Here is a 26400-nt window from a genome sequence, read left to right as displayed (position 1 = left end):
CATGAAACATAATGTGATCTCAGATATCGTTCACAAGTTTCTTCACTGATGATCTGATTCCTGCCTCTTCCTGCCAGCCTGTCGGCCGCTTTTAATGATGCTGTGAAGTGTAACCAGCCAAGGGAGAGCGGAGTTTTAAAAGCTACATAATCGGAGGATGCAGTATGAGCATTATTAATAGGTATGGGGTTTGGATCTGTGTCCTCCCTAGCTGCCTTTTCTGATCTTCAGATCAAGTTACGACCAGTTACTGTATGTTGTCTGAAACATGGACATGATGACTATGCAGTCAAAAGAAGTAAGAGGCTGAGTGTGATCCCTTAGATCATAAGAGATGGAATTTCATACCCAGTGCAGTAAAGGAAAAAGGATCCCAGTTATTCAGAGAGTCCTGGAGACAATCGGGGAAATAATCTGTGTGTGTTCTTTACTTGGGTTAGCAGCGACGTAAATAGCAGCTAGCAAGGCCACTCTTCCCAAATGGAAAAGCATTGCAATAAAAATGATGATTCACCCTGTTTGCCAGCTGTCTACTACTGAGTTAAATGGCACACAGACCTCTTACCTTGAACCCACTCACTAGTGGAAGAGACGTTAAAATGTTCTCCGTTCTCAGCTTTGAATAGTTTGAACACTTTGGCCACAGCTGACCCTTTGTGACCTGTAAAAAAAAACCCAAACATTGGTAAAATCATTGAATGCAATTGATAAAAGTCAGAACTGAAAAGGTAATGGTCCACGTGTGTGTTTGCGTATTTTGGCTACGTTATCCAGAGTTAGCCCTGCACAGCTTCCAGAAAAATTTACTGATCTTGGAATGAGGCTTCGGACACTTTTATGACTTCTTGGACAATCAGGAGGAAAAATCTTCAAAAACCAAGAGAGGATAAAACCCCAATTATTTGTAATATATTGCTATTTTTATTTGATGTTGTAGCAAGCCCTGTTGTTAGCTGCTCTTGAAAATGTCATGAAAAGACACAGACACAAAAGTCTTCAGCTTTCAAGCAAATGCTTTTGCAGGAGTATTTAAGGCTACCAACACGGGACACACTGATTAAATTTTCAGCTGGGGTGAACTGGGTTTGTTCCATAGCTTTGTGTTGAAAAGAGGCAGAGTCCAAGCTCAACAGAGTTACACGGATTTGCACTGGTGCAGGGTCCCACCTTTTATCTCAGGTTTGGATATCCTAGGCTGTACCCCACTCAGCTGCTTCAGCTGCATTCGTAGGAAGAAGCAAAATAAATAGAGAGCATCCAATTAAATATGTCTAACCATCAATTGCACACAGCTTCAGTGTAATGCAGTGTCAAGTGAAAACACCATTAACAAAATTAATCCAGGCATAACTCCAGTAACTTGCAGAGATAATGGCAAGCCAGCATTTTGTGCGTGAATTACCTTGATATTCAATGTGGTCTTCAACAGAAGAGGAGGGATTTCCTTTAACGGTAATAAAGCTCCACGGGTGCCTGGAAAATGAAAATGATAAATGACCGAGTTATGCCATGTATGAGACGCATATTTTTAATAGCGCAATGTTCTTGCATTTCTCAGGGGCACCACATTCAAAACAGTCTGATTGGTGCGACAGGCAGCTTGGTTAAAATTAAAAATATCTTAACAGTCTATATTTCTTCAGTAAATATATCAAAAGAGAAGGAAGTTCAATGACAAATCCTTGCTTAATACACTCCTATAACAAGTGTGCTGCTCTTTTAAATGAGGGTTTAGAGAGGCTTGTGTGTGACAGACCCACAGGACACTGGTAACTCCTTTGGGAGCTTGAAAAAATCTTTCTTTTGTGTGTCTATGTGCATGTGTGTGCACGCACTCTAAAGAATATGAAAAGAAGCCACTTCTGCTTAAATAAATTTAGCTCATGCTGAAACCTTGTATGTCACAATTGTCTTTGGAATGACCCTTGAGAATTTCTAAAAGACAGGCTGTCTGGCAAAGAGTAATAAAAAATACCTAGATAGTCTCTGGATATCTAATTTCCTGCTTTTGAACATTGAACAGGGATAAAGGTTTACGAGTGTGAACTGTCCGTTCAAATCTGAGCCTGTATCAGAAGCAAGTTCGTGACTGCCTGACGGTTATTGGCTGAGCAGGTTCAATAGCGATCAGCAGCGCTGGAGAACGACCCCATGGATCAGTAAGCGAGGGAGACGGACTGAAGTGCCTCCCAGCCTTGGAGGTGAACCCAATTAGTGAGGGTCAGGAGGGAGTTTTATCTGTGAAATAGAAGTACTTCAGGCATATCTGCTCTTAATGACTAACAGGATAAAAAATATGCGTTTAGGGTGGTAGGGAGACTGTCACCCCTACCCTGAATTTAGCCATCAGTCCCACAGATGAAATCACGTCTCTGTAGGTATAAATACCCAGTGATTCCAATCGCATCAAGAGTCACCCTTGAGTCCTGCAGGTCACCTTACATTTACCATCTGCTGGTATAAGTGAAGTTATAAACCGCTCTGGGACTTCAGAAGAAAACATGCATGGACATTGACAGATAGCCACTGAAACACAAACAGATCACCACTGCCGTGAGCTGGGCTTTGCTGGGATTCATAGCCCCAGGCTTTGGGGTCGGCAGGAGCGGGCTCCCCGGAGCAGTGGTGCACCCCATGCTGTGCCGAGGCCCCACACATGCACCGGACACAGCTCCTCGAGGGGAGGCAGTCCCAGCGGCGTGTCCTCGGCCCGAGCACAGGACAGGCTCAGCGGAAGCTGCCAGCACAACCGCCTCGGGAGCCTGCCAGCGAGCCAGCTGCTCCTGCTGGAAAAATTGCCTGTGCGCCAACTGCCAAAGGCACTGCTGGGCTGTGATCTCCATCCAGGGAGAGAAGGGGGATGGGGGCAGGAAGGACACTTTATCGCTCAGCAGGCAAGATACATTTTTAAAATTATTATTATTATTATTATTTTGGTCATCAAATTTGAAACAAATGACAAAAAAGATGATGGCCCCAAAATAATCTAAAGAATAAGAAGCTAGTTAGTTCTGCAACTCAAGGTTTGGCCTGATTTCATGTGTTAAAATACTTGTTTCTCCCAGTTATTTTATCAGTAAAAATAGTTTAAAAGTCATTCAACCCTAACACATGAGGACACATGCAATCTGTTTGAGCTATATGAGATGAAGGGACCAGTAAATCCAGAGCCAAACCAGTGATATTTGGGTGGGATTCCAAAGAGAACAACTGTGTCATCAAGCACTGAAAGGCTTTCCTTTAATTTATTAGTAGAAGGAAGAAAAAAAAGCTCATGGTTAGAAGAGCAAACTCACTTTTCAAAAGGACTGAAATAGAGGAGAAATGCAAGACTTTCCTTTCATTCCTAATGTTCTGGACTCAGCAAATAGGCAACTGAAAGAGATGCCAGGAGCACAGAAACATTTTTGGATAAATCAGCATTGCTCATGGGCTCTTCTACAGCAAGAGGGAGTTGCACAGATTTACAATCAATTTAATTTACAATCAGTTCAATGGTGAATATGGAGCAACTGCAGATAGACAGGAATTCGTCCGTATAACCCCTGCCACCACCCCAGTCTGAAAACAACCCAGTCTGTGCTTGAATAGCCTGACTCAAGCGGCACCTCACAAAAGGTGAAATAGAAATTTCTCATGCCAAATTACCACCTGGGGCTTACACTGCTACCATCTCGGTGATGCCCATGGTCAGCCCCAGCCATCGGCAGGGACCTGAGAAGATGTGACAACCAGGATTCAGTGGGACCGGCCAGCAAACGCTGGGTGCTGGGCAGTGAGTGGTGAGAGCGTGCACACGGGCATGCTAGAAAGAAAAACTCACCCACTCTCCTCTGCCAGAGCCTTCCTTTGCCATACTGGTTAAAGTATGTACATGTGTGTGTGTCATTTTCTCACCTTGAATTACTTTTTTTCTTTTTTTTTTAGAGATCTTCCAAAAATTTCTGAAAAGCACCTGTCAGGTATATACATCCTTTTTCATAGTTACAGATGTGTCTGAAGTGTAAATCAATGTCTAAACCTTGCTACACTGAAGTGAAGTGGAAGTTCAATTTGTATAAGGAGAAAAGCTTGGATACATCTGACAAAGCTGCCTGTCTTCTTCTCGGCCATCTAAATACCTTTGTAAATCTGGTCCCAGCTGCTACCCAGACAATGTATTTTTTTGGAAGTCACTTATTTTTTAAGCACTGAGAACACCCCTAGAAATACAGTCTTTTAAATAATGCACCAAGATGCAGATATTTTTCCACATGCCAGTGGGAGGTAATATTTAATATTTATCAACTACCACATTATGGTACTCACAATGTCCCTATAATCTATACAAGGAAATATTGTGGTATTTCAGATAATAGCATGGCAAGGGTTGGCTTTTTGACTGCAAACAATAGCAATGTTGAAAGTCCCACTTCCATGGATGAATTTCTATGGTATTTCCATTCTAAGCATTTATGGCAAAGTAGTGAGAAACTAGCATTAAACCACCACAGCAGCCTAAAAACATCAACTGCAATTTACTTTTATAAACATATGGGAAATCCATCAGTTTCTTCGTGTTGCACAATTGGGAAAAAAAAAGTATAATATTCAAAAATCTTTCTCTGTTTCCCGAATTTCAGTCTTTGAAAACAAACCCAGCAGGCTACTGGGCTTTAATACGAGTTCTGGGCATTTGAGAGCAAGCATTGCACTGATGGAGCTAGCCTGGTTTTGGAGAATATTCCTGCAGCCTTGGCTCATTTTTGGAAATGCATTATCTGGTGCACAGGAGTCCCTGTAATATTTGACACAATCTCTTCATCAACCACCCCAAATCTTATTCCATCTGCACATGCCCAGCTGACACTGGTGTGTTCCCACAGACTGCTGAATTGAATCGCTTCTCCCTACAAGGCAGATTGTTTTTTTCATGTTCTGCAGTGACCCTCTTAGTGCTTCTTAAAAAAAAAAAAAAAAAAAAAAGCCTAGATAAACTCAGATAAACACCAAAAAAATAATGGCTACACTTGGGTAAATAGCAAATATTCTCAACAGTGTGTGTGCCAACACAGACACTGTATTGGCCACAGAAGTATTTACAGTCCACAGCATAAATTCATGCTTGCTAAATTTCTGTGCTGCACAAGTCCCTGAATACATATTGGGCAAGCTGAAGAATACGTATTCAGTCAGGGCTACACAGCTATTATTGCACCCTCTGAATGTTTAGCCCAGCCCATCCACTCTGTGTATGTAGATCTGCTTCTTAAATCTTTGGGGGATGACTTGAAAATAAATTGGAATAAGTAACTTGTGGGAATAATATCTTGGAAAAATATAATTTTAAAATGTGAATCATATGCTATTCCTCAATCTGCTAATAAAAACACCCAATATAGACACTGAGTGCATCTTAAGCGATCCCATTAACTGCTAAAACTTCACATTGAGAAGTTTCCCTCTTTTTTTTTTTTCCCATGTGAAAGAACTTTGTGCCTTTGATGGAGTGGAATTATTTGGACATCTCAGGAGCATAATAAAGCCTCTGTGCTGGAAGAACTGGCAGGACTGGCACATACCTAAACCCAAGGTGGAGGAAATGCTTGCTGCCCAGTTTGGTCATTGCTTTCCTGGCCGAGTCGTCCAAGTTTCGAGATCCTTCATCGTTCACTGCAACCGACAGGATCATGCCATTTGCAACTCTGCCCAAATACTGGGCAAGCCGTATGCTTTCCTCTTTTGCTCTGTAGGTATCAAACCTGAAGTGATAAAAAACACCCAGAAGCATTTACTTCAGTGAGCACTGCAGCTATATGTACTGAAAAGCAAGTGCTATAGAGAAATAACTCTTTTGCATTTTTATAGTAATGATATTATCCCGTTGCAAAAACACTTGTCTAACAGCGTATATTAGGGGTCTCTGTTAAGCCAAATTGATTAAACGCTAGTTGGCAGAATAGCAAGGTTTTGGGTTTTGGAGATTACTGATCTAGAAATAATTGCATATGCATGCAATAACACCCGTTTGCACAAGATGCTAAAATGTGTGTTTCTGAGCTTGGTGAGATGCTGTCCCCAACCTGCTCCCAAAGATCCTCATCTCTAGACAGCTGAAAAGTCACTCACCGATCTGAATGGACAACTGCCCCCGTCTTTGGGTCAATAACATGGACAATGACACCTCGATGGCCCCAGCTCCTTTCAAAGTAATATCCACCTTCTTCCATGCCACCAGGATGAAGAGTTTTGTTTAAGAAAGTCCAGGACAGCTTTTTCTTTCCATGGATCTCCAGAGTGCCACCTTTACTTACTCCAAGATACTTCTGCCCAAAGTAGGGATTTGGCTGGCTGCCGTCATCCGCTCTGCAGCAGGAAGGGAGGAAAGGAACCAGTTTTGGGTTTGTATCTGACAGTCAAGGAGCCTCTCCCCTTGTTCCGCTATGGCCCAAAGAGAAAAGTGTGATGATTTGTAAAGTATTTCTTTCAACTACTCTAAAAATCAGCAACTGCTCACGTTGTACAGAAAACAAATTATTTTAAATAATACCAGCAACTACTGAAGACCAGTAGCAATCTGGAACACAGATTATGCAGGTTATAGTCATTATATCCAGGCCAGAGGAAGCCTGAAGCCCAAACTGAATGGCACATTTGTGTTTTTGAATTCTGGAGGAAGTTAGGACCCTAACCAGGAGCTAGGAGGTCTAGTGGCTGTTAAATATGAGTTTGGCATTCTTGAAAATCTCAGAGATCCTGTAGCAATCTGCAAGACATAAACGTATTATCCTTTGGCTCACACTTTCATGCAGAATGAAAGGATGTTTAGGAAGGAGAATTTTCGGAATAAAATAGCTCTTTGGTCTTTAAGTCTGTTCTGGAAAATCAGCTTGAGTAGTGGCAAGGGGCACATTGATTTTTCTGGGATGCCCAAATACCCCAATGTTTATCTCCCAGTAGTATTTGAAACCAGAATCAAAACTACATCAATTTTTTGCAGGGCATTTAAATTGTTTAAGAAGCTACTGAACTTTCCACAGAGCACTGATGGTAAGTATATCTAAGAAAATGTAATTTTAAGAAACACTTTTGTTTCTTAACAAAAGTTGTAGAAGAGACATCCTAGAAAGTTCCAAGATAATACTTTATTCATGCATACGTACCGCCCATATAAGATGATAACCACATTGCTTTGGTAAGGGCACATCTCGCTGCCAATATGTAACTCTCCATCGTTTTCAATTAGTATATGCCTAGTACGCAAAATGATAGGCTGCACGCCATCTTTAATGACCAGTTTTCCTAAGCAGAAAAGGTTATAACATTTGCTTTAACACACAGCAGCTCATCAAAGGTTGTGATATCATTGTGCTAAACCCAGTGCTGGGCCCTCACCTCAGATTTCAAATAATTCTGCCCATCCTCCACAAAACAGCTCTCAATACAAATCCTAAAGACATTATATGTTTTTTATGCAGTCCAATTTTTGAAGAATGCAATTAATATTTGCATGGAAGAGGACTTGTTCAAAACTGAGACAGAAATTCAGAACTAAGATGAATAAAAGCTATTCATGCTAGCAGCCACCAGCAACACTACGGCTCTGTCCTTAGAGACAAAGAGGCACACATGCATCTGCCCTGTCCTGAGACCCTGAGAACACAACTATTGCAGTATGATGTTATCGGGACAACGATTTAGTAAAAAAATGTTTTTGAAACAAATCGCAGAAGTAGAACTCATTAGTATATTGAGGTGCTTTTGTAAATTCTCCAGAAAGGAGAAACAATGGGTTGGTTATAATGGCTAAAGAACTGATAGCATCTCAGCTACCACCCACCCTTATAGCAAATTAAAGTTGGGTTTGTTCAGTAGTCACCCAGTTCTCAGGGAGAAGCTCTCCCAGCGTGAGACAGTGATTTAAACAGCCACAGTGGAAAGCAGGCTTCAGCCAGCCTTGCCAGCAGCACGTGTTACCTCCATCAGTGATGTGGATAGAGTGGACGGTCGCAGAAGAAGAGAGAAGGAGCTTTCTGCCATTACGGATTTCAACGCGGTTTTCTTTGTTGTGACCTGGCTTCCAGTTTTCTAACTCAGGATCCTTATCAGGACATATGACAGCTGCTTCTGCTGGGTGAAGATGGAGAGTAAAGACAATTACGGCTTGTTGGATGCAAGACAAAAAGCTCCATATCTGGACATCTTTACAGTATCATTCTCAGTACCCCGCTTTGCTGACTCCCTCGAACACAGCGATATCTCCATGCAGGAGAGTGCACGAGGGTCAAGGCCAAAAGAAAACAAACAACAGCTTAAGCTGTATGGTTTTCTGGAAGCATGGAAAAACCCACTACCCGGTGCAAAGGAGCTTTGCGAGGGATGCAGTTCCCAGAAAACCTCCAAGAAGAGGCTGTAACTGAGCCCTTCCTGCAATGACATCCAGCTCCCTTCACACCATCAGGACACAAAGCCTTTCACAAGCCCAGGGAAGATGTGGATGAAAGGATAAAACAACTGCTACCTTTTAAAATGCTCCTGAAAAACCTGTGAGGTTTGAAAAGCTTTGTTTAATATAAGGATGTTAAAATACGCTTGCATCCTGTGTTTCACTGGAGACGTAAAGTAGAAGTGCTCCAACTAACATGAAAACACCAAGCACCGAGGAATTACTGGTCCACTCAGAATCAGAGAGCAACAGGAATCTCACAAGAAAGAGACTCTGGGTTTGTGAGCTTTTCCAGGCAGAAGCAATAAGGATCCATTCACTTTGGGTTCACACATCACCAGTCTTCACGCACCAATTTGATTACAGACTGCCATGATGTGCTAGTCTCATGTTATAAGTATTTACTTAAGATAAAATATTTCCCTGATATGATCTCACTTGATACGTGAGCCTCACATCTCACTCTAACCAGCCAAACTGCGACTGCGAGAGCACCATGTGTGATGCATATTTTCTGAGGGTAGAAACCTTTCCAATCCTAGGAAGCTGAGGTCAGCGGAAGTCTGAACAATGAGTCTTTTGCCATCAGAAAGGGTTGGGAGTTCTCACCAGCTCTCCAATTTTTATCCGTTAAAACAAAAACATCATAGGAAAACAACAGCATCCACAAACCAATGATAACAGATATGGGATAAACACCTTGACTTTAGCAGGGTTACGTCTCTGGCACATAGTACAGTAAATTTGGGTGGGTTTTGTCCCACAGACACTAATACATTCAATTAATGGAAAGGACAACAATGTGAATCCATGCAAGAAAACACGTCTCAGTGCTGGTGCAGTTGACAGCGAGCTGTTGTGTGCTGCCACTGCGAAACTTGAGGGATATCTGTAATTCCACAGCAACAGAAACAAAATCTGTCCATCTGCATTCAGTTTCCTCTCAGATTCCTCCACCAGTTTCATGTCTTAAGAAAACAATAGAATTGGAGCAGCCACTGACTTAATGTCTCCAGAGAGCCGTTAAAGGCCAGCTATTCAAGGTAAGCAAGGGACGTTTCATGTGGGCAACATATGCCTTGGCTCTCTGCAAACTTTTTCCATATACATGCAGTGTTCAAATCAGAGGGCTAATAATCTACCATGCAGCAAGTCAAATACTGATAAACATCCAGGACCTGATTTTGATACCACTTGTGCCAGCTGGAAACTCGAAGTAATGTCAGAGGCACTTTTTCCAATTTACAGTAATTGAGGAAAATAAGATGGAGTTTCTGGGTTCATACCAGAAGACACTCAGAATTAATAAGAGTTGGAAAAAAAATATTTTAGGCAGGAAATGGGACTTGCATTGTAAATAGATGTTCAAACATAACTGTAATACACACTGAAATGCAAAGCAATAAGCTATTATTCCCATAGGAATAAGAATAATAGAAAAATTTGCTCGTGATGAGAACCTAAATAAAACCAAAAGAATTGATTCAAATGTAGAGGTATAATTTGTCAACTAGATTAAGTTGACAGGATAAAAGCTTGCTCATTTGTCCATTTACTTGGCTATGCTAGTGTCCAAAAGAGCTTCATGCAGTCTCAAAAAATGACTTGTGCCCCTCAAATTCATTACTCAGAAACAGAGAGGTAGACAGTGAAGTCTAAGGGGGAATCAAGAGGAATTTAAGCTGATGATTGGGATGACAATCAGCAAAAGCCAACACAGTCCAGAACAAAGGACCCAAATTCACCTGCATCCTCTGTGCCAAGGAGACTGGAGGGCTGAGCATCTTCTGCCAGCTAGTCCAGGTGCCTTGCCAGCTTGGACTAATACTCTCACTGTCATTTTTAAAATAAAAGTGCAACTTCTACCCAGCACAAGGGATTAACTGAATGTTTTGCTTCTTGACCAAAAGGGCCTGAGCACGGCAATGAAAGGTTGCTTCATGCAGCTGCAGTGTTTGGGGCAAGACATATGGTCTCTTTGTTTTTAACAAATGCAAACCCTCAAATTAGGTCTATTTTGAATATGTATACCCAGCTTCCCTTTCCCCTTTCCCTAACCGCTCAGGAAAAGGGCTACTTGGAAAAGGCAAACCCCAAGGGGCAGGGATGTCCCCTCTGAGACCTCTTTGCTCTCCACATCTGGGCTTGTGCAACGCAGCAACAGGCTCGACCTCACCTCCCACGGCCACAGCTATTAGGACCTGAGGTTTCTTTTGTTATTTCTTTGTGGCAGTGTGTTGGATTTGGGTTTGTTTTAAGAATGCATGGCAGTGTCTGAGGGATTCCTGAGGGTACTTTCACCTGCTCAGAAACTTCAGCCTTTGCCGCGCCAGCTGCTTTTGATCAGGAGTGTTGGCACAGCAGAAAATTGCTTTTCTGATGAGTTTTCTCTCTCTGTCCTTGACTCTTATTATACAAAGAAGAGTGAAAAGCTGCTCAGTCTAAACCACCACTGTCTTTGTAAAAATAGTGTTACAAAGCATACAAAGCATGCCCTCTTCCCCCATGGCAGGGAAACTCACCTGTGCTTACAGAAGAGATTACAAACAGAAGAAAAATGAACTTTTCGGCCAGATACTTGGAGGCAGGTAGAGCCATTCTTCAGGATTTTTAATTCTCTGGATGGACACCTGTGAAGAAAGAATATCAAGCAAATGTCACTTTTTTTTTTTTTGCCAGCTTATGCAAAAACCATTCAGTGCACAAAAAAGGTTACATCCAGCATTATACCATCCCACTTCTGCTCCCATCCAGCTCTACGGCTGAGAACACCTTCACGCTGCTTCGGGGCCAGCCTGAACAGAGCAAGAAACCAAGGGCAGCTCCTCACCCTTTGTTTGGTTCAGGGTAAACCCACTTGGGAACCCAAACAGACACTCAGAAAGCAGCCACCAGATGTAACCAAAACCGCCTTAGGAATGCAGTACAAACATCCAGTGTCAAGACTCTCTAGGGCTGAATATTCACATGTGCAGAAAAGTAATGAAACACAGCAGAGAAGGCGTTTGCAGAGTGACAAATTTTCACGACGTAACCTTTCCGTGGCACCTCTCTCCCCAGAGACTACCCACACATTTTTAGCAATGGTGTTTTGTGCGCCCTCAAGATAAACCCTACTCACACTTCCAACCTGAGGCATGCAGTTTCTTAGATTTCAGACCCAAGAAAACATTGTCTCTTTAACATGTCAGCCCAGAATTTTCTTGCAAAATCAAAAGCTGCTTTTGAAACCAGTCTACCTAACGCTGCTTTCGTTTCTTCAGTAGCCAACCCCCAGCAAAAACAAACAAGCGGTGTTATGAAAGTCAAAGTCAGAATTAATGTGATTCTCTCCAGTGATTGATTCTGCAGCTCTGCCCCGTGCTCATGACAATTTATTGACATGTGTATTCACACTGAGGCAAGGACACTCACTTCTGTGAGCATCAGTGCTCTGTATTCATAAGTTGCTGTTTAGAATTCACATGTAGTCCTTGGAGCCTCTAGGTTTTACCACGTAAGCCAGTATCTGAGGAAAATCGAAGACATTTATTTGTAGCTGTCATGTCCCATTGCAGTGACGAGATAGGATTAACATATGCACTGCACAGCTTAGTTAGACACCCAAAAAAGCATCTGGAAAAAAAACTCTAGGGTGCCCCAGTTTCTTTAGGAAAAAAAAAAAATTTCATGTCACTTGTTAATATAAAACAAACAAAAAAAAAAACATGAGAAAAAGATATGCAAGAAGCCAGGATTTAGTCTGGAGGAAATTTTACAGTGTATATATGCAAAACACATCTCTACTTTTCATAAAGGTGATATAGTTTGAAGTACAATGATACATTCAAACCACATGTAATCCATTGATTGTATTAAAAATAGCATTAGAACCAGATTTGTCAGGAAATATCCCAGCAGGAAAATATTTGCTTGTTTTTGTATAGTGTATTTGACAGCCGTGAGCTCTGGAAACAGCATAGACCCAGGGCTCGGTACGGAGTCTATCAGGTGCTGAAATGCTGTTACAGAACAGTAGAGAAGAGGAATGCACTTAGTAACGCTATAACTTCGAACGATACACGTTATCAGACAGCAATACCGTCACCGTGGAATTTGTGCCAGAACCAGGCTGCATGCGTCTGACATTTTAACAGCATCAGCCATCAACCCTGGATAAGCCAGGGCTCTTTTAAACGACCATTATTAGAGGTACGCCCAAAGCACAGCAGTCACCATTAAAACGTCAAGATTTATTAGCGATTATTACACAGTCTAATCTGCAAACCCAATCACTAGGTTCTGCTTTAACGATAGACGAAAAACGAAAGGAGTGGTAACACCGCAGGATGGCCATTACAGATAAGCAGTGGTTCTGATCGCGCGGGCGCAGCTCTATGTCAGTCTTGCATAAAGCCAGACTCCAACTGGTAAGGTACTGGTCATAAAATACGTTCAGATAATACAGGAGTTCACAGAAATAAAAAGAAGGGACTGATTTTTTTGTCAGTGATGGCATGCATTTGCTCTGCTGTTGCTTCGTAGGTAGCAAAGAAATTTCTTTGTTCTGGCCCACTGAAAACTGAGAGGAGCATCTCTGCTCCATCCAGCTCATGATCTTGTTTCTGACAGTAACCCGTAGCAAACTGGGAGGAAATTAGGGCAAGAGATTTCACAGCCTGTGCTTTCTTCAGAGTACTTACCATCAGGTTGTGTAAAGTGGCTTCTGCTATGTTATACCCCCGGTTGCTCACAGGGGGACCGCTCCCCTGAGGACATCCGTCTTCAGCAGCAGCGATCAAAACAAGCAATCAGACACCGAAAAGCCAATGTCATCTTGGGAGGCGTCAGCTGCGTGCCAGGCTCCGGTGTTTTTATAATGTCTGATCTGCCCCAGTCCAAAGAATATCCTGCTTATTTTGTGACTGAGGTAGGGTGTTTGATTCGGCTCGCGGCGAGCCCGAGTTCATGGCAGCATTAGTATTAACTGGCACTCGGGCTGGAAAGGCTGATAGCTGAGAGGGCCAAGAGGATCCGGCTCCTCTGATTCAGCTCTGACTAACACTGCCGGAAAAACGCTGCTCGGGGGATAATTTCAGGAATTTTCCTTCAAAGGCTTTAAATTAAGCATCTTTCCCAAATATTAGACAGAGACAGTGGCATGTTTGATTTTACTATGAAATAAAAGAGGAGGAAGAGGTAGTGACCCTTTTCATCCATGTCTCCTGCTGGAGAGGACTCGGGAGGAGTCACCTCCCGCCCCTCCCATTAGCTCGGCTCGGCGCCGCCGGGGGATGCAGCAGTACTTGTACAGCATCTCACTTGAACGGGCGCCACGTGGCTGAGCTCAGCTCTGATGTAACCGGCTATGTCAACAAAGCTCCCTGCAGACTCAGGCACTCTGAGAGCGTAAGGGCCGTACAAGTATCCTCCTAAGCCTATCATCTCCAGCGTTCCTCAAATACCATCTGTGAGTCCTCTCTTGGGCGAGAAAAGCTTTTTCATCTAGCCATTAAAAGCTGCCTGGCAATGGCAAGTGGGACTCGTATCCCTGGATCTGGCAAGGCAGACTTTCTGAAATGATTCCCAGCTGCTGGATCTTTCCAAAAAGTGAACAATAGCAGCAGACAATGCTAAAAGTGGATTCAGGAAACCATTAGCCCTCAGCTGGCCACTACCACCAGTGTCAGCAGCAATACTGTACTAGAAAGCGCACTGCATAGACAGGAATCCCGATCCACTGCCCTCCCTGCGGTTTTAATGCTGGAGGCAACAAACAGCAGACAATCCTGAAAGCAGAACAGTGAAGAAATGCTCTGAGGAAGATGGATAGACATGGGCATCATGGTGGGGTCACGTGGACACCCTGAATCTCGGGCGGCAGAGCAGAGCTCTCTGGAGCGGCACAGCCAGCCGTTCAGAAACACACACCTGGCTCCGACCTCGACCTTGCACAACTCTGGGCCAACCATCCAAGTTTGGAATCAAAATTTTTAAAATGTAACTCCTGATAGTGGGTATTTTAAAGTGCTTTTTAAGACCAGCTTTACACACCTTGGCTGATGTACCTTCCCATCTGCTGAAGATGAGGGCCCTTTCTGGTATGCCAAGCAGGGTGTAACAGCAGCATTAATCATCCATTAGAAACACGACAAGGATGGGAGAAAAGCCGCCGCAACCCGATCTTCTCTGAAAAAGATGTCCAACAGGAACAAGGAATCTGCCCACAACCCAACGGCTCCTACTACTGCTACTGCCCAGCATGAGAAAATGCAGACCTGTGCGGGGGCAAAGCAGGGATCCAAAGCCATTCCCAGAGAAGAGCAGGAAAAGCTCACGCGGAAAAGGTGCCTTTTAGCCTGGCGGAGAGTGACCCATCAGCAGGCATCAGTTTGCAGAGGTACTTTAGAGAACCTGCGAGTAACGTCTGCGTTACCCAGGGACCACCTCTGCACGGTGAGACGCTCCAGGAGACCCCGATGGGTCAGTGTCAGGGCCGTGGAGCACCCCGTGGCCAAACCCTGGCCCTCCCACTGCCACAGCTGATGCTGAGGGTTTGGTGGTTTGATGGCTAGGTCTGAAGCCTTGCCACACGTTTCTTCACTCATATGCCAAGACGCCAACATCGATTTGGAAGCTGATTCCTGAGAAAGGAAGGAGCTGTTTAATTAGCGCCTCTGCTACCTTCTTGCTGACCCTGCATGGCAGTGACTGTCCTCTCACCCCACTCGGGGAATTTTCCACTTTAGCCCCAGCTGGGAAGATGGATTTGCCGACCACGTTTGCCTTTCTGACCGGAGGACGTGCCAGCTCTTGCTACAGTCACATTCCTGTGCAGGGGGAACCTTCGCACACCCCACCGCAGCCCAGCTCAAGCCTTCAGACGGCCTTACAAATAAACAAACGCATTTCTAGGGATCACTAATGAAAATGCTTTCCCAGTCCCAGAGCACAGCAGCAGCATAGCTGCCTCTGCTCTTCATCTCGATCCTGTGCGTGCCACCCCAGCCATTCGCTGCTCTTTTTTTACTGGCAGGCAGAGGAGGATTAAACTCAGGAAAAGACTTCTCAGTGAAGTGAATACTGGAGTCAAAAGCAGCACTCTGACTCTTTTCCCAATGAACCTTGGTTTCTCATAAATTTATCTAATATCTTTCTCTACAAGGAAGAAAGTTCTGCTCACATATTCTGTGCATAAACATCACTGCAAGGTCCTGGATTCCTGATGCTCATAAAAACAGATTCTGAACCAGAAGCAGGAGTTAGAGGAAATTTTTGCAATTAATAAATTAAAGGAAACTAAGGCATTTGCAAATTTGTTGCAATATTGGCAAACTATTTTGAGACAGAAATAAAAGGAAAAAAAGAGTAACTTTAAAGCTATGGGGTTTTTTTTAGAATTAACATTTCTTTTTGCAGAGACTTACAGACCTTGAAAAGGAAAGGAAGCAATTTTTGGCTCCACTAAAACAAAATCATTTGCAATTCACATCACTGCACCCACCTGAGGCTGACTCCCAGGTTCACATGCTTTTGAAGTGCCCAGCATTTCACTGAATTAAACCCTCAGCCACCACATGAAGTTTTCAAAGCACCAAAGCGGTGGGAAGCTGAGCCCCGTTTTCAGAGGTCCAGGCTGCACTGGCTTTGCTGTGCTTTCAGGGAGTGCCAGAGCCACTGTGTCCCCACCGCAGAAATGTTCTGGGGATAACCAGGACGGCCGTACGTCCTGAATGCTTTAGGTGAACTGAATGTGCCTGGATTAGCTGCAGGTCCACGTGGACACACACAAAGTCCATGTGGACTGAAGCATGCGGGTGGAGATCCTCCAGCTCAGGAAATCCCTAGGAGGCATCAGACAGCTTCCCGCAAACGCAACGCCCACGCGACACTTACCCCCGCAGCTTCACACACACAGACTTCTGGTGCATGCCAAGATGGCAGCAGCCTTTGAAAACATCATCTTGAATGTCCCAAGGGCCCTTGAAGGAACTGTACCCTCTGCAGAGCGTCTCTGGTTTTGAAGTCTTTTTTCCCTCCCAAGGTAAGGAAAGCGTGTGCAGTGGCTGAAGAGGATCACAGCATCCTGAATCCTCTTCAAACTGCTGCTTTTAACTACCCAAATAACTGCATCAGGATGTAAATATTTTTCTTTTTGCTTTTGTGGTACTTCACTGTTTGCATCTGGCTCGCCACAGCTCCACGCCTTCCTCTCCAGGACATTTGCCATTTGCTCTCCTCCCGGAGCAGGAGGAGGAATAGAGATTTTTCAGAGGTTTAGGCACATTCCTCCCTTCCTTCACCAGGCTCTTCCTCTGCCAATTGTTTAGTCTCAGCCTGAGGTTAGAGCTCTGCACATTTTTATTGGGATCCAGGGTCTGGACCTGTCACAGATTATCAAATAAATCTCCAAGAAGCTAAAAGCTTGCTCTGTAAGTAGTTGTTCCATTTTGGGCTTACACTCACAAGCCAAAAACATCTTGCTTTTCTTCCCCTGCATAGCCTCAGAAATCATAACAATTAGATACTAAAAGGAGTTCAAAATAACTTCAGGGAGCTCCCTGGAAGGCAGTCCCAGCCACTTGGGCTCCTGTACCACCCCTCATCACCACTGAGGATGTCAGCCTCCATTGCTCCCCGCAGGAGCCGGCTCAGGCCCATGATGTCCTGTGCCTCACTCCTTATCTTACCTTTACTGAGTAGCATCAGTGGTATCTTCACACTTTCTAGCAAGCCAGGACCTCTTCCCTGGCCAAACCCAACTCCCACCTCTCCTACCTGGTGTAGAGATGGAGCCACAGTCTCCTCCTCTGCCTGTAAACTTTTCAGGTGTTTTCTCACCCCACATCCAAGGACCACCGAGCGGTATGTGTCTGATGGAGGCAAGCGTCCCAGCCAAGGAGTTCAGTCGTTGCTCAGAGGCACAATATCAGCTGGCCGGCGCACGGATGCCAGAGCGACTAACTCACCAGGGAGCAAAAGTCTGGCCAACAAAACACTAACCTTTCTTTGTAGCAACATGTTTGGCCATTTCTGGGAATTTCAAAAAAAACCAAGACATTAGCAACAAAGCCTTCACCTACGTGTTTAGGCAACCCATGTGACAAAGACATGGATAGTGTAACCTGTGCGACAAAGACATGGATAGTCTGAAATTGGCCCTGTCCCTTCACTGCTGTCACCAAGTACCATCATGTTCAAATCAAAATGAGTATGTCATCATTTCAGTGTGACTTTGTACTTAAATCACAGTCAGTGGGTCATTAGCCATTTCTCAGTTTGCACAGAAAGCTCTATTTTTTTCTTTATTTCAAAAAGCAGCAGCATAAACAAAAACAAAATCAAAGAATTAGCCACTAATACTGGCAGTATCTCAGTCCTCAATGGGAGCAGAAAGTCAACACGAGCATTGTCCGAAAGGAACACAAGACTTTACTCTACACAGCGCATACTTTATCCTGGGTTTTATTCCTGTCGGTCTTTCATTAAATGTTCACATCAGTTGGACAAACATAATTTCACCAGTCATTAGCTATAGACAGAAACACATTTATAACTCCTTGTTGCACCTTATATATTCAGTTCGATTGCAAGATATTAGCGTAAGATCACTGCATCCTCACCCACTGATGCAAGCAGATGTTCCTGTTTGCCACAGCAAATGGAGACTTTGTTTTCTTAAAAGCAGACATTAATGGAGGGAAAAGAGGACTCAAGGGAGAATTCCCCACCTCTGCTGAAGTTCATCTCTTCTCTGGATGTTGCTAGAATTTCCAAATTTCATCTCCAGTCCCTGTGACACTGGAGAGCAGGCTTTTGCCTTTAAAACTTACCTTTTGATACAAAATCATGGATATGTTCAAACGCTTCTCCTCGGGAAGGGCAGCCCACAGGCTTTTCCTATCCTGCCCTGTGAGGCACTGCTTGAAAAACAAAGCTCTACCACAGGAGGTAAGATTAGAATACATTTATTAATTATAAAACATACAAGTGAACACCATCGGTTTGGTACAATCCCGTAAAAACAAGAGGAGGTTTTGGTGACGGCGGTGGGCTTGCCTGGCTGGTGTTGCCCCACAGGGCAACCCAGGGCGCCTTGGGCTCTGCAGAGATTCACTCCGAGTGGTTCTGAGACAAAGCAAAATTTTAGTGACTAGTCAGCATTAGCTGGACATTGATATTCTTTCAGCTTCAAGGGAACATAATGCTGTAGAGAAGCAGCTGTCTGATAACCAGCGTGATTAAGGACTTTAATCCAGGAGGGTTTGGTTTGTCCTTTATAACCAAGCATGGCAAAACTCCCTGAAAAACAGACACAAAGAGAGTGACCCTCTGGACGGTTCGGTTCACTTATTAGCAGCATAGCACGGACTCTCTCCACATATCATGGAAACTTCTTAGCCCTTCTTTTTTTCCCTTGGATTAAAATAACAGAACATTTAGGGGAGAAAAAGGGTGGTGGAAGAGAGAATGAGTGTTGAGGAAGCCACAACCTCACGGCATCCCAGATCTGCAGATATTTCAATAGGCTAAGATAGGTTCCCAGATGTCAGCTGGGAGGAATATTGGTTTACTCTTTATTTTTAAGCATTGGTACTTTTTCATATTTGACTACATGAAAATGGTTAGGTGCTTTGAATCCTTCTTTTATTAGTTTACATCAGTTTCTTCCTGTTACGCCTAAACTGTTCCCCATGTCGACTCTGCGCTGGTCCTCTGCTGTCACAAAGTACAAAGGCATTATGTATTCTTCCATTTTAATAATAATGTCTTGTGTTTATATTATGCTTTTCATTGCAAAGACTCCCAAGGCTATTTGCAGCTGGTTGGATCGAGACTATTCCTGTAAACACTTCTAATTTAAATAAGGTTTTGCAAAACCAGGCAACAAGACCCTAAATCCTGATCCCGCTGGGGTCAAGGGGATCAGGGTTTTTTTTGCATTATCCCTGGCAGAAGCAATATGCACTTGGGAGAAATGCTCTAGCCTGCCCTGAAACACAGCCCCCCCAGCACGGATCAGTCCTGCGTGTGATCACTTTTGGAGCTGTGAAGTCAAATAGTGCGCATACCTGAATCAGCAGGAGAAAGCTCATGAAGCAGAACATAATTACCCAGACTGGAAACCAGGGCAGACACGTGGGTGAACACCCTCACCCTTAGGAAAAGCAAAACAGGGGCAGGACGTGATCGGCGAGCAGCGGCTGAGTCCCACCACGAGACGCCAGCATCCCACTCAAGTGGTAGGGCAAGGAGATGGTCACCAACCAGGGTGTCCCTAGGATGGCGGTGGCCCTGCTTGCTGCTTTCTGTGCCTGAGGAGCAGTCAGGGCTAGAGGCTGAACTGAGCTCCCAAACTGACCTGGAAGCACTGTGCCCAAGTGAGCGGCACAGGTGGTTCAGGGAACAAAGTTTGACAAAACAAACAAAGATTGCTTTTTAATCAAAAAATTCCTTTCAAAAGTATTCAGGGCTCTGATGAAAGAATGAAGCAATGAAGTTTCAGGATAAAAACAAAAAAGAAACACTCAAATTTTTGCTTTTAAAAGGATGAAAGAAAAAAAACCAGCTTCTCAGGAATCAAACGGGCACCAAAGTGAAATCACTGTCTCTGCTGTAAAGACTACGCTGTCTTCCCCTGGAACAGTCACAGCAATGAGCTTTGAAACTTGAACCAGAAACCTATATAAATTTCAGTGAAGCGGTAGGGAAAAAAAAAAAAAAAATCCCCAAACCTCCAAGAAAAAAAAAAAGGCAGCTAGAAATACAGCCAATTCTACATCTCACCTCTACTTGAGAGACTGCAAATGAAAAGCGACTCAAGTTGGCTGGTTGTTTTCCTGATTTCCTTATCACTCAAATCATTCATCCAAACCTGGATTCAATAGCCCTTAGTTTTCCAGTAGGAAACCAAGCATGTATTACCTGGATCACTGATACCAGTGGAGTTCTTGTAGCAATCCAAGGTGACACTGTAATAAGAACTTTCCAGAACTGGTGATTTCACCTTCCTTCCATCCAAAAACCTAAATAGCTCCTATTTATCTTCCAGCTATTTTCTTTTTCCTCAGTTTATGACTGTTTTTGCTTGCAAAGCAGTTGAATTTTAGAAATTGAATCTTTATCAAATGACTCTTTTTTTTCTTCTTTTTTATTTTTTTATTAGAAAAACAAGCTGCCTTTAGGATGAAAAATTTGCATCATGCAGCTTCTCACTGGTGAGGTGGCATCAAAACCCTCAAATAACTCTCCTACTTCTCACCATCCTTGTGCCAAGAGGTTTTTACTAGGTTACACTGGAATATCATGGTAGGAAATGTATTGATAAGCACTGTATAAGGATGTGTACATTTTTGGTAGGGAAACACACCAGTAATTCTTAAGCAAAAGAAACATGGCAGAATAAATATGTTTACCTTTCTTGTGGAAGACAATAGGCTTTGCTGAACCTAACCTGGTGAAAACAGACATTTCGGAGCTCCCCGTCACCTCTGCAATATCTCTAGAGCACACAAGAACCAGGGATCTGAAAAGAAGGACAGTAATTATTGCATAATGGCAAAATATTACTTTCATTAAGAATCTGCAAGACCTTTAAGCTTCAGTTCAGAAAAGTACTTAAGAGCTTGCTTAACTTTAAGAACATGCTTAAATCCCTTTGATTTCAATCCCACATAAGCTTTCCTAAGTTTAAGCCTCTGTTTAAATGTCCCTAAATTAAACCTGTGCTTCACGGAGAATCAAAACAAGCACAAAACTATTTGTGAGTGCATCCTTTCTGGGAGCATGACACTCAAGCGCAGAAGACATTCAGTTGCTATACAGTCCTGAGATTCTGAAACCATCTACATCCTGGGTCTGATTTTCAGTCAAGCCTCAGTCCGGCCTTGGCCCTCACAGATGTGCTTTCAGCCTCCAGTGAATTGCACCTGCAATGAATTACAGGTTGCACAACTGGTCGCATTTAGCTGAATGCCTAGACTTTCAAAATACACATCTTACTAGAAAATCAACCCAAATATAGAGGCATCACATGAATCTATGCCACTTCATGCACATTTTGTACATGTACATACTCATGTACATCAATACAAATGTGTTCAAATCTTTGGTCATGAACTGCTCAGAAATGTCTTGGACTGAAGTCTGTTTTCTGCTTGTTTGACCTGCTTCTGCCAGCAGCCAAGAATTTATCTATAAATCTCTGCTGTTCCATGTTTATCTGGCGACACACAAAACCACAAGGAATGTGGGACAGACACAAACAGAGATGATCCAGACCATTGCCAGGACACACGCGAGGTAACAGAGCCCGCGGGCAGGCAGGTCTATTCATTGGCTCACCCAAGAAAGGTCCTATTGGAAAATCAGGCACACCTATGATTTTCATCTGTCATAAGAGGCAAAAACAATCAGTAGGAGTAAACAGAAACCGATTTGTTTCAGAAATGGAAAATTGAATCATCGGCTGCCAGGAAATTGCTGGACACCAGAATAGGTGTGCAGGATTGCAAATGTCATTGCAAGGGCCTTATCTACTCCATGCTGGAAAATCAGTGGTTAATTTAGAAGGAATTGCCAGTTTTCCAGAAAATCTGTCTCTATCTGCTCTAATCTGTGCAGTCCTGGGAGAGAGACACTGCTTCTCTTATTATCTGGGTGATATCTGGGATTTGTACACATTTAATCTGTGCCAGCTTACTTTTGAGCACAGGTTTGGTTAAGAAAGTAGGTCATTTTCCTTTCTTTGTCTATCAGCCACAAGTTGCTACATGAACTGAGCTCTCGGCAATTTGCTTACCTCTCTTTTATAAATGTTTGAACATAATCAGTTATTGCACTGGCAGCGTTTTCCCCAGTAACTTTGTCAAAGTGCCGCCTACTCACGACTGCTCCTGAACACGCATCTAGCACCACGAAGAATATCCCATGGCTACTGAACAGGAAAACTGTGTCATTTATCTGCAACAAAAAACCAGGGAGGTTTATGGAGGCTGGCTGGGGAGCTTCAGACTCTCATCCTGCTTTTCCATAAGAAGAGAGTTACAAGCAAGGAAAACATCAGGCATTTACACCCTGTAATTTTAAATGTACAATTAGTGCAGATGAAGTGACATCACTGATGGATGGTCAGTGGCAGGAGGTAGCAAAATGCTTGGTTCTCAATGGCACTGGCAAAGACAGTGGGGTAACAAAAACATGAGAAATGAGATCATGGGCATCTTCTGCACATTGGGAAGCTGAGAATCCTGTGAGTAAAATGTTTGCTTCGGTTTCAATACAGTTTCTTTCCATGTGAGGGAAATTACTGTCACTTGGCAAAGCAGATTTGACCACAGAGCAAGGGAGAGGTGCTGAGACAGCAGATGGGGGAACAGAAGTGACACATGGACTTTTTTTTTTCCCCCCTGGAAATGCAAATATCAAAACCAAAATATTCCTTCTTGGTAGGGTTGTCTCAGTGCCTCAAAGAAGCTGCAGCACAAGTGGCTCCTACTCTCCTCCTTTCCTACAGCAAGGTCTTCTTCCCCAGGTTACATCTCTCATGATGTGCCACCATCTCTGCTTTTAGAAAGGCAAAGGCTCTCTGATTTCCCCAGCATCCTGGGGGACAGCCCAGCCTGGCAGGACACAATCTCCACCATGGAAAGGAACAGCATTCCGAGGTCAGGCTGCCAGAAAGCTGAGCCCAGGATACACAATCCACTGCAATCCACACAGTCGTCCAAAGCCCGCATCGCCAGGGAGCTCAGATACATCCCATCGATCTGAGACATGTGTACAACTCCAGGGCAAATAAGGCCAGATTGAATGAGGGAGCCAAGTGTTAAAAAGTAGCTTCTGCAAAATACTGGAGGATGCTGAATGCAATAGGGGGTCAAGGGTAAGAGAAACATGAATGTCTGGGCCATGGGTGGGCAGAGGGGAGTGAGAAGGAGCAAAGAGACTAAATTTTTTGCCTGGTCCTGGCTGTCTCACACTCCTAAGGCTGGGAAGTGTGTCAAAGTCTGGATGCACACGGAGCAGAGAGCAACCACCACTGCTAACTGACCTACAAGTGAGCCGCTGGGAAAAGAAAGGCCCTGCTGCGTGTCTTGTCCCTGTCCACGTGCTGCAGACCTGCCGAGGAGCCAGCAGAAGGGCTCACATGGGCCCCGTGGGAGCTGGAGCAGGGCACCGCCGCACCCGGTTCACTCAGTCCTTGGGGAAGGGTGGCTTATAAATTTAAAACATTTCTGACTTTTGCATTTCATTCAGCAAAACAAGAATGAAACATGTGCTTTGGTAGTGGGGCCTCCTCTGTTTCATCTCTTTATTTTTTAAATTTCCCACACCTTTTAAGATTTAGGGTAAGAATCCTCCTTTAGACATTAATCTTTACCATTTGCCTAGCCCCACCTTTACTTCAGTACATGTGTTGGAAATAAAACTTCCTTTGAAAAACAAAACTTTGCATTAAAGCTTTAGAAAAGGCCAAGAAGCTTTGAGGATGCCCCTGGTTTTCCAAACCTCAGTGACTACGCCTGTCTGTGCTGCACACACACAGGTCTCTGCGCTGCACCGCAGGTGAGGATGCTGCCTCCAATAACACCTGCTTGCTAATGGTTTTGAATAAATTTTTGATGATGCAGCCAGTGTATGTGGCAAGAAATCTGGGCTGCTTAGACTCCTTAAGGATGCTGTACCAAATGCTTGGCATTTGTTAGCATTAATTATAATTCAGCAGCACACAGGCGTGTAAGCCTGGACGGTGTCCTTGCAAGCATGGCTCAAGTCACCCTTCACCATCTAGACAGACACATGTGCAGGGACAATCTGACAGCTCCAAACCCCTGCAGTAGTGAAATACAGTTATTATCTTTAAATGCAATGCCAGCAGAGAAAACCAGAAAGACATACTTGGGTTTTTTTCCCCTACATACTTTGTAAACAATGACTTCTGGTGTGCTTTTTTTCCCCCTTCCTCTACATTAGAGTCATGGTGTTAATTCTTCTAAGGTGATAAAAGGCCTTTTTTTTTCCCCTAAGGGCTCAAATCCTCATCTGAATATAATAGGAACTCCCAGTGGCTTTAATGGAGTTAATTGAAAGGGAGAACAATGTGCTTGCCTCTTCCAGGGGAACTTCCCATTTCCTTCTGCCAAGGCTCAGCCAGATTTTGCAGTAAATTTCCTTGGAGATAAAGTTTCCGCTGTTTAATCACCGTTTCAAATGTGATAAAACAGAACATACCTTAATGAACGCAGGTGTCAAGTGGTTTTGTATGTCTGCTGTGCTGAGAGACTGGATCTGGATCCTTACGTACTTGACTGAGGGTGTGCTAGTGATAGCAAGCTGCAATTACACCAGACACAGAAACTTAGAAACTGGCTTGCTGACTGGTTTTCATCAACAAAATTACACCAGGTACCAATGCTCATATACATGATCGCAAAACTTTAAAAATTATTTTTTTCAAGCTGTGATCCTGGTTCACAAGTGCTCATTACTAAGACACCCTTTATCAAAGGACCGTGGCAATGCTGGAAGGGACCTCAGATGGTCACTCTGTCACTAAGGAAGCTTAAAAGTTGAATATGAATTTCATATATTTTGCCTGGCTATAAGCTCAAATGCAGATTTGTATGAGCCTGAAACAATTCTACAGGATTTAGAGCCGGGTGAATTTACAGTAAATAAGAAAACCTTGCTTAATCTTCCAGTTATTCCTATTAATCAGAATTACTTTCCAGTTTGAAATTCAGCAGCAATGTTGTACTTTGGAATTCAAAGCTAATCCAATCTGAGCCCTCTCAAGAGTCCTTTTTAACTTGTTTTAAAGAAAGAAATGAGGGAAAAACGGTGCCATGAATGAGCATTCACATGCTTCCAGTTGGGCAATTTCTTTGAGGCTCTCTTTGAAGCACAATACAACAAGCTGCAGAAATTCAGAGCAAAACCCTTCCCTTTACACCGGTTACATGATGCTGGGCAGATTAATGAGTGGGAATTCTCTACGGCTTTTCCTTATAGGCTGTGAAAATTAATTGACCTCACGTGGATGCACACACATTGCATAACCTCGGATGCTCTTTCACGCGGCGGGTACCTGCGGGGCCCCACATGCCCTGCATGGCCCAGCTGGGTGCTGGGACACGGGGCGCTGGGCAGCTGCTGGCCTCTGCGGGAAGGGGTTCTGGTCGCAGCTCCAGGAGTCCCCTGGGTACATATGAGCCATGATTTTAATACGTTCACAGCCTTGCTGAGAGCAGTAACTGTGTCCCTTCCGAGCTTCCTGGGCTTGCAGGTGAACAAATAGGTACCTACAAATGAGAGCAAACAAGGGATCAGAGCCACTGTGTGCTTAGAGAAAAAGCTGAGAGAGGTAGGGTCTGCACTTGCTAAACTGAATTATCCTTCCTATTTTCCAGCATCACAAACCAACTTCCAGTTAGACCGGTGTAATACAGCACAGCCACTGCAAAACGGGTCCTGCAAGGATGCAGGTTGAGCTGCCCTCTTGTCCTGGCACAATGAGACCTGCAGCACTTGCAGCCCGTACACCCAAGCCAGCTGCATTCACCAGGCAAGCATCCTGTGGGGCAGACATCCCCTCCAGCCCCAGGCACCCCGCACTGCCCCCAGGCGTGGTGGCATCCCACCAGAGAAAGAGCAGCAGCAGTGCTCAGGCTCTTGTGCAGAAAGAGACAGGGTTGCCTGGAAATATCAGCATCTCCCCTCTGGCTCTCTGCACCGCACGGTCTTGGCCCGCAGGGAGAGCTTAGCCCTAGGCATGCATGATCAAAGCTTGAAGCCAGCCAGGTCTTCTGGCCTTTGGAGTTCGTTTTTTTTTTGCTAGCTGTCCTAAGTATGTTTTCAATCGTGTCCATTCTGCAATTCAGGCTGAGGAAATTATGTAAACAGCTCAGTTCAGCTCCAGGATCAAAAAGATACATAAGCTTTAAAGGGATTTTTCATTCTATTTCTTTTAAAACTAAATATTTATTTCTATTTGT

The 26400-nt window shown here is 43.9% G+C and overlaps 2 protein-coding genes across 4 annotated transcripts in view; both read right to left on the bottom strand.

Moving 5' to 3' along the window:
* The window catches only part of CEMIP (cell migration inducing hyaluronidase 1), a 113334-nt gene that overhangs the window by 44902 nt on the left and 42032 nt on the right, over positions 1 to 26400 (bottom strand). For 2 of the 3 annotated variants that reach the window (XM_086757079.1, XM_086757081.1), the window contains exons 2-8: positions 10948 to 11055; positions 7957 to 8109; positions 7143 to 7281; positions 6109 to 6345; positions 5562 to 5741; positions 1403 to 1473; positions 566 to 661 (exon numbers count right to left, since the gene is read on the bottom strand). In XM_086757079.1, coding sequence (XP_086613205.1) covers positions 566 to 661; positions 1403 to 1473; positions 5562 to 5741; positions 6109 to 6345; positions 7143 to 7281; positions 7957 to 8109; positions 10948 to 11023 — 952 coding nt within the window. In that variant the 5' untranslated portion in view covers positions 11024 to 11055. The remainder of the gene's footprint in view (positions 1 to 565; positions 662 to 1402; positions 1474 to 5561; positions 5742 to 6108; positions 6346 to 7142; positions 7282 to 7956; positions 8110 to 10947; positions 11056 to 26400) is intronic. The other variant, XM_086757080.1, reaches the window with a different exon arrangement.
* The window catches only part of LOC104476204 (cell surface hyaluronidase CEMIP2), a 50647-nt gene continuing 42603 nt past the window's right edge, over positions 18357 to 26400 (bottom strand). Inside the window, exons 19-23 of the mRNA XM_086757546.1 lie at positions 25494 to 25707; positions 24638 to 24739; positions 22206 to 22366; positions 20821 to 20930; positions 18357 to 18706 (exon numbers count right to left, since the gene is read on the bottom strand). Coding sequence (XP_086613672.1) covers positions 18558 to 18706; positions 20821 to 20930; positions 22206 to 22366; positions 24638 to 24739; positions 25494 to 25707 — 736 coding nt within the window. The 3' untranslated portion in view covers positions 18357 to 18557. The remainder of the gene's footprint in view (positions 18707 to 20820; positions 20931 to 22205; positions 22367 to 24637; positions 24740 to 25493; positions 25708 to 26400) is intronic.

Source organism: Chlamydotis macqueenii, chromosome 12, assembly GCF_036417535.1.
Source record: "Chlamydotis macqueenii isolate bChlMac1 chromosome 12, bChlMac1.mat, whole genome shotgun sequence".
NCBI classification, from domain to species: Eukaryota; Metazoa; Chordata; class Aves; order Otidiformes; family Otididae; genus Chlamydotis; species Chlamydotis macqueenii.
This window is presented reverse-complemented; position numbering and strand designations above follow the sequence as displayed.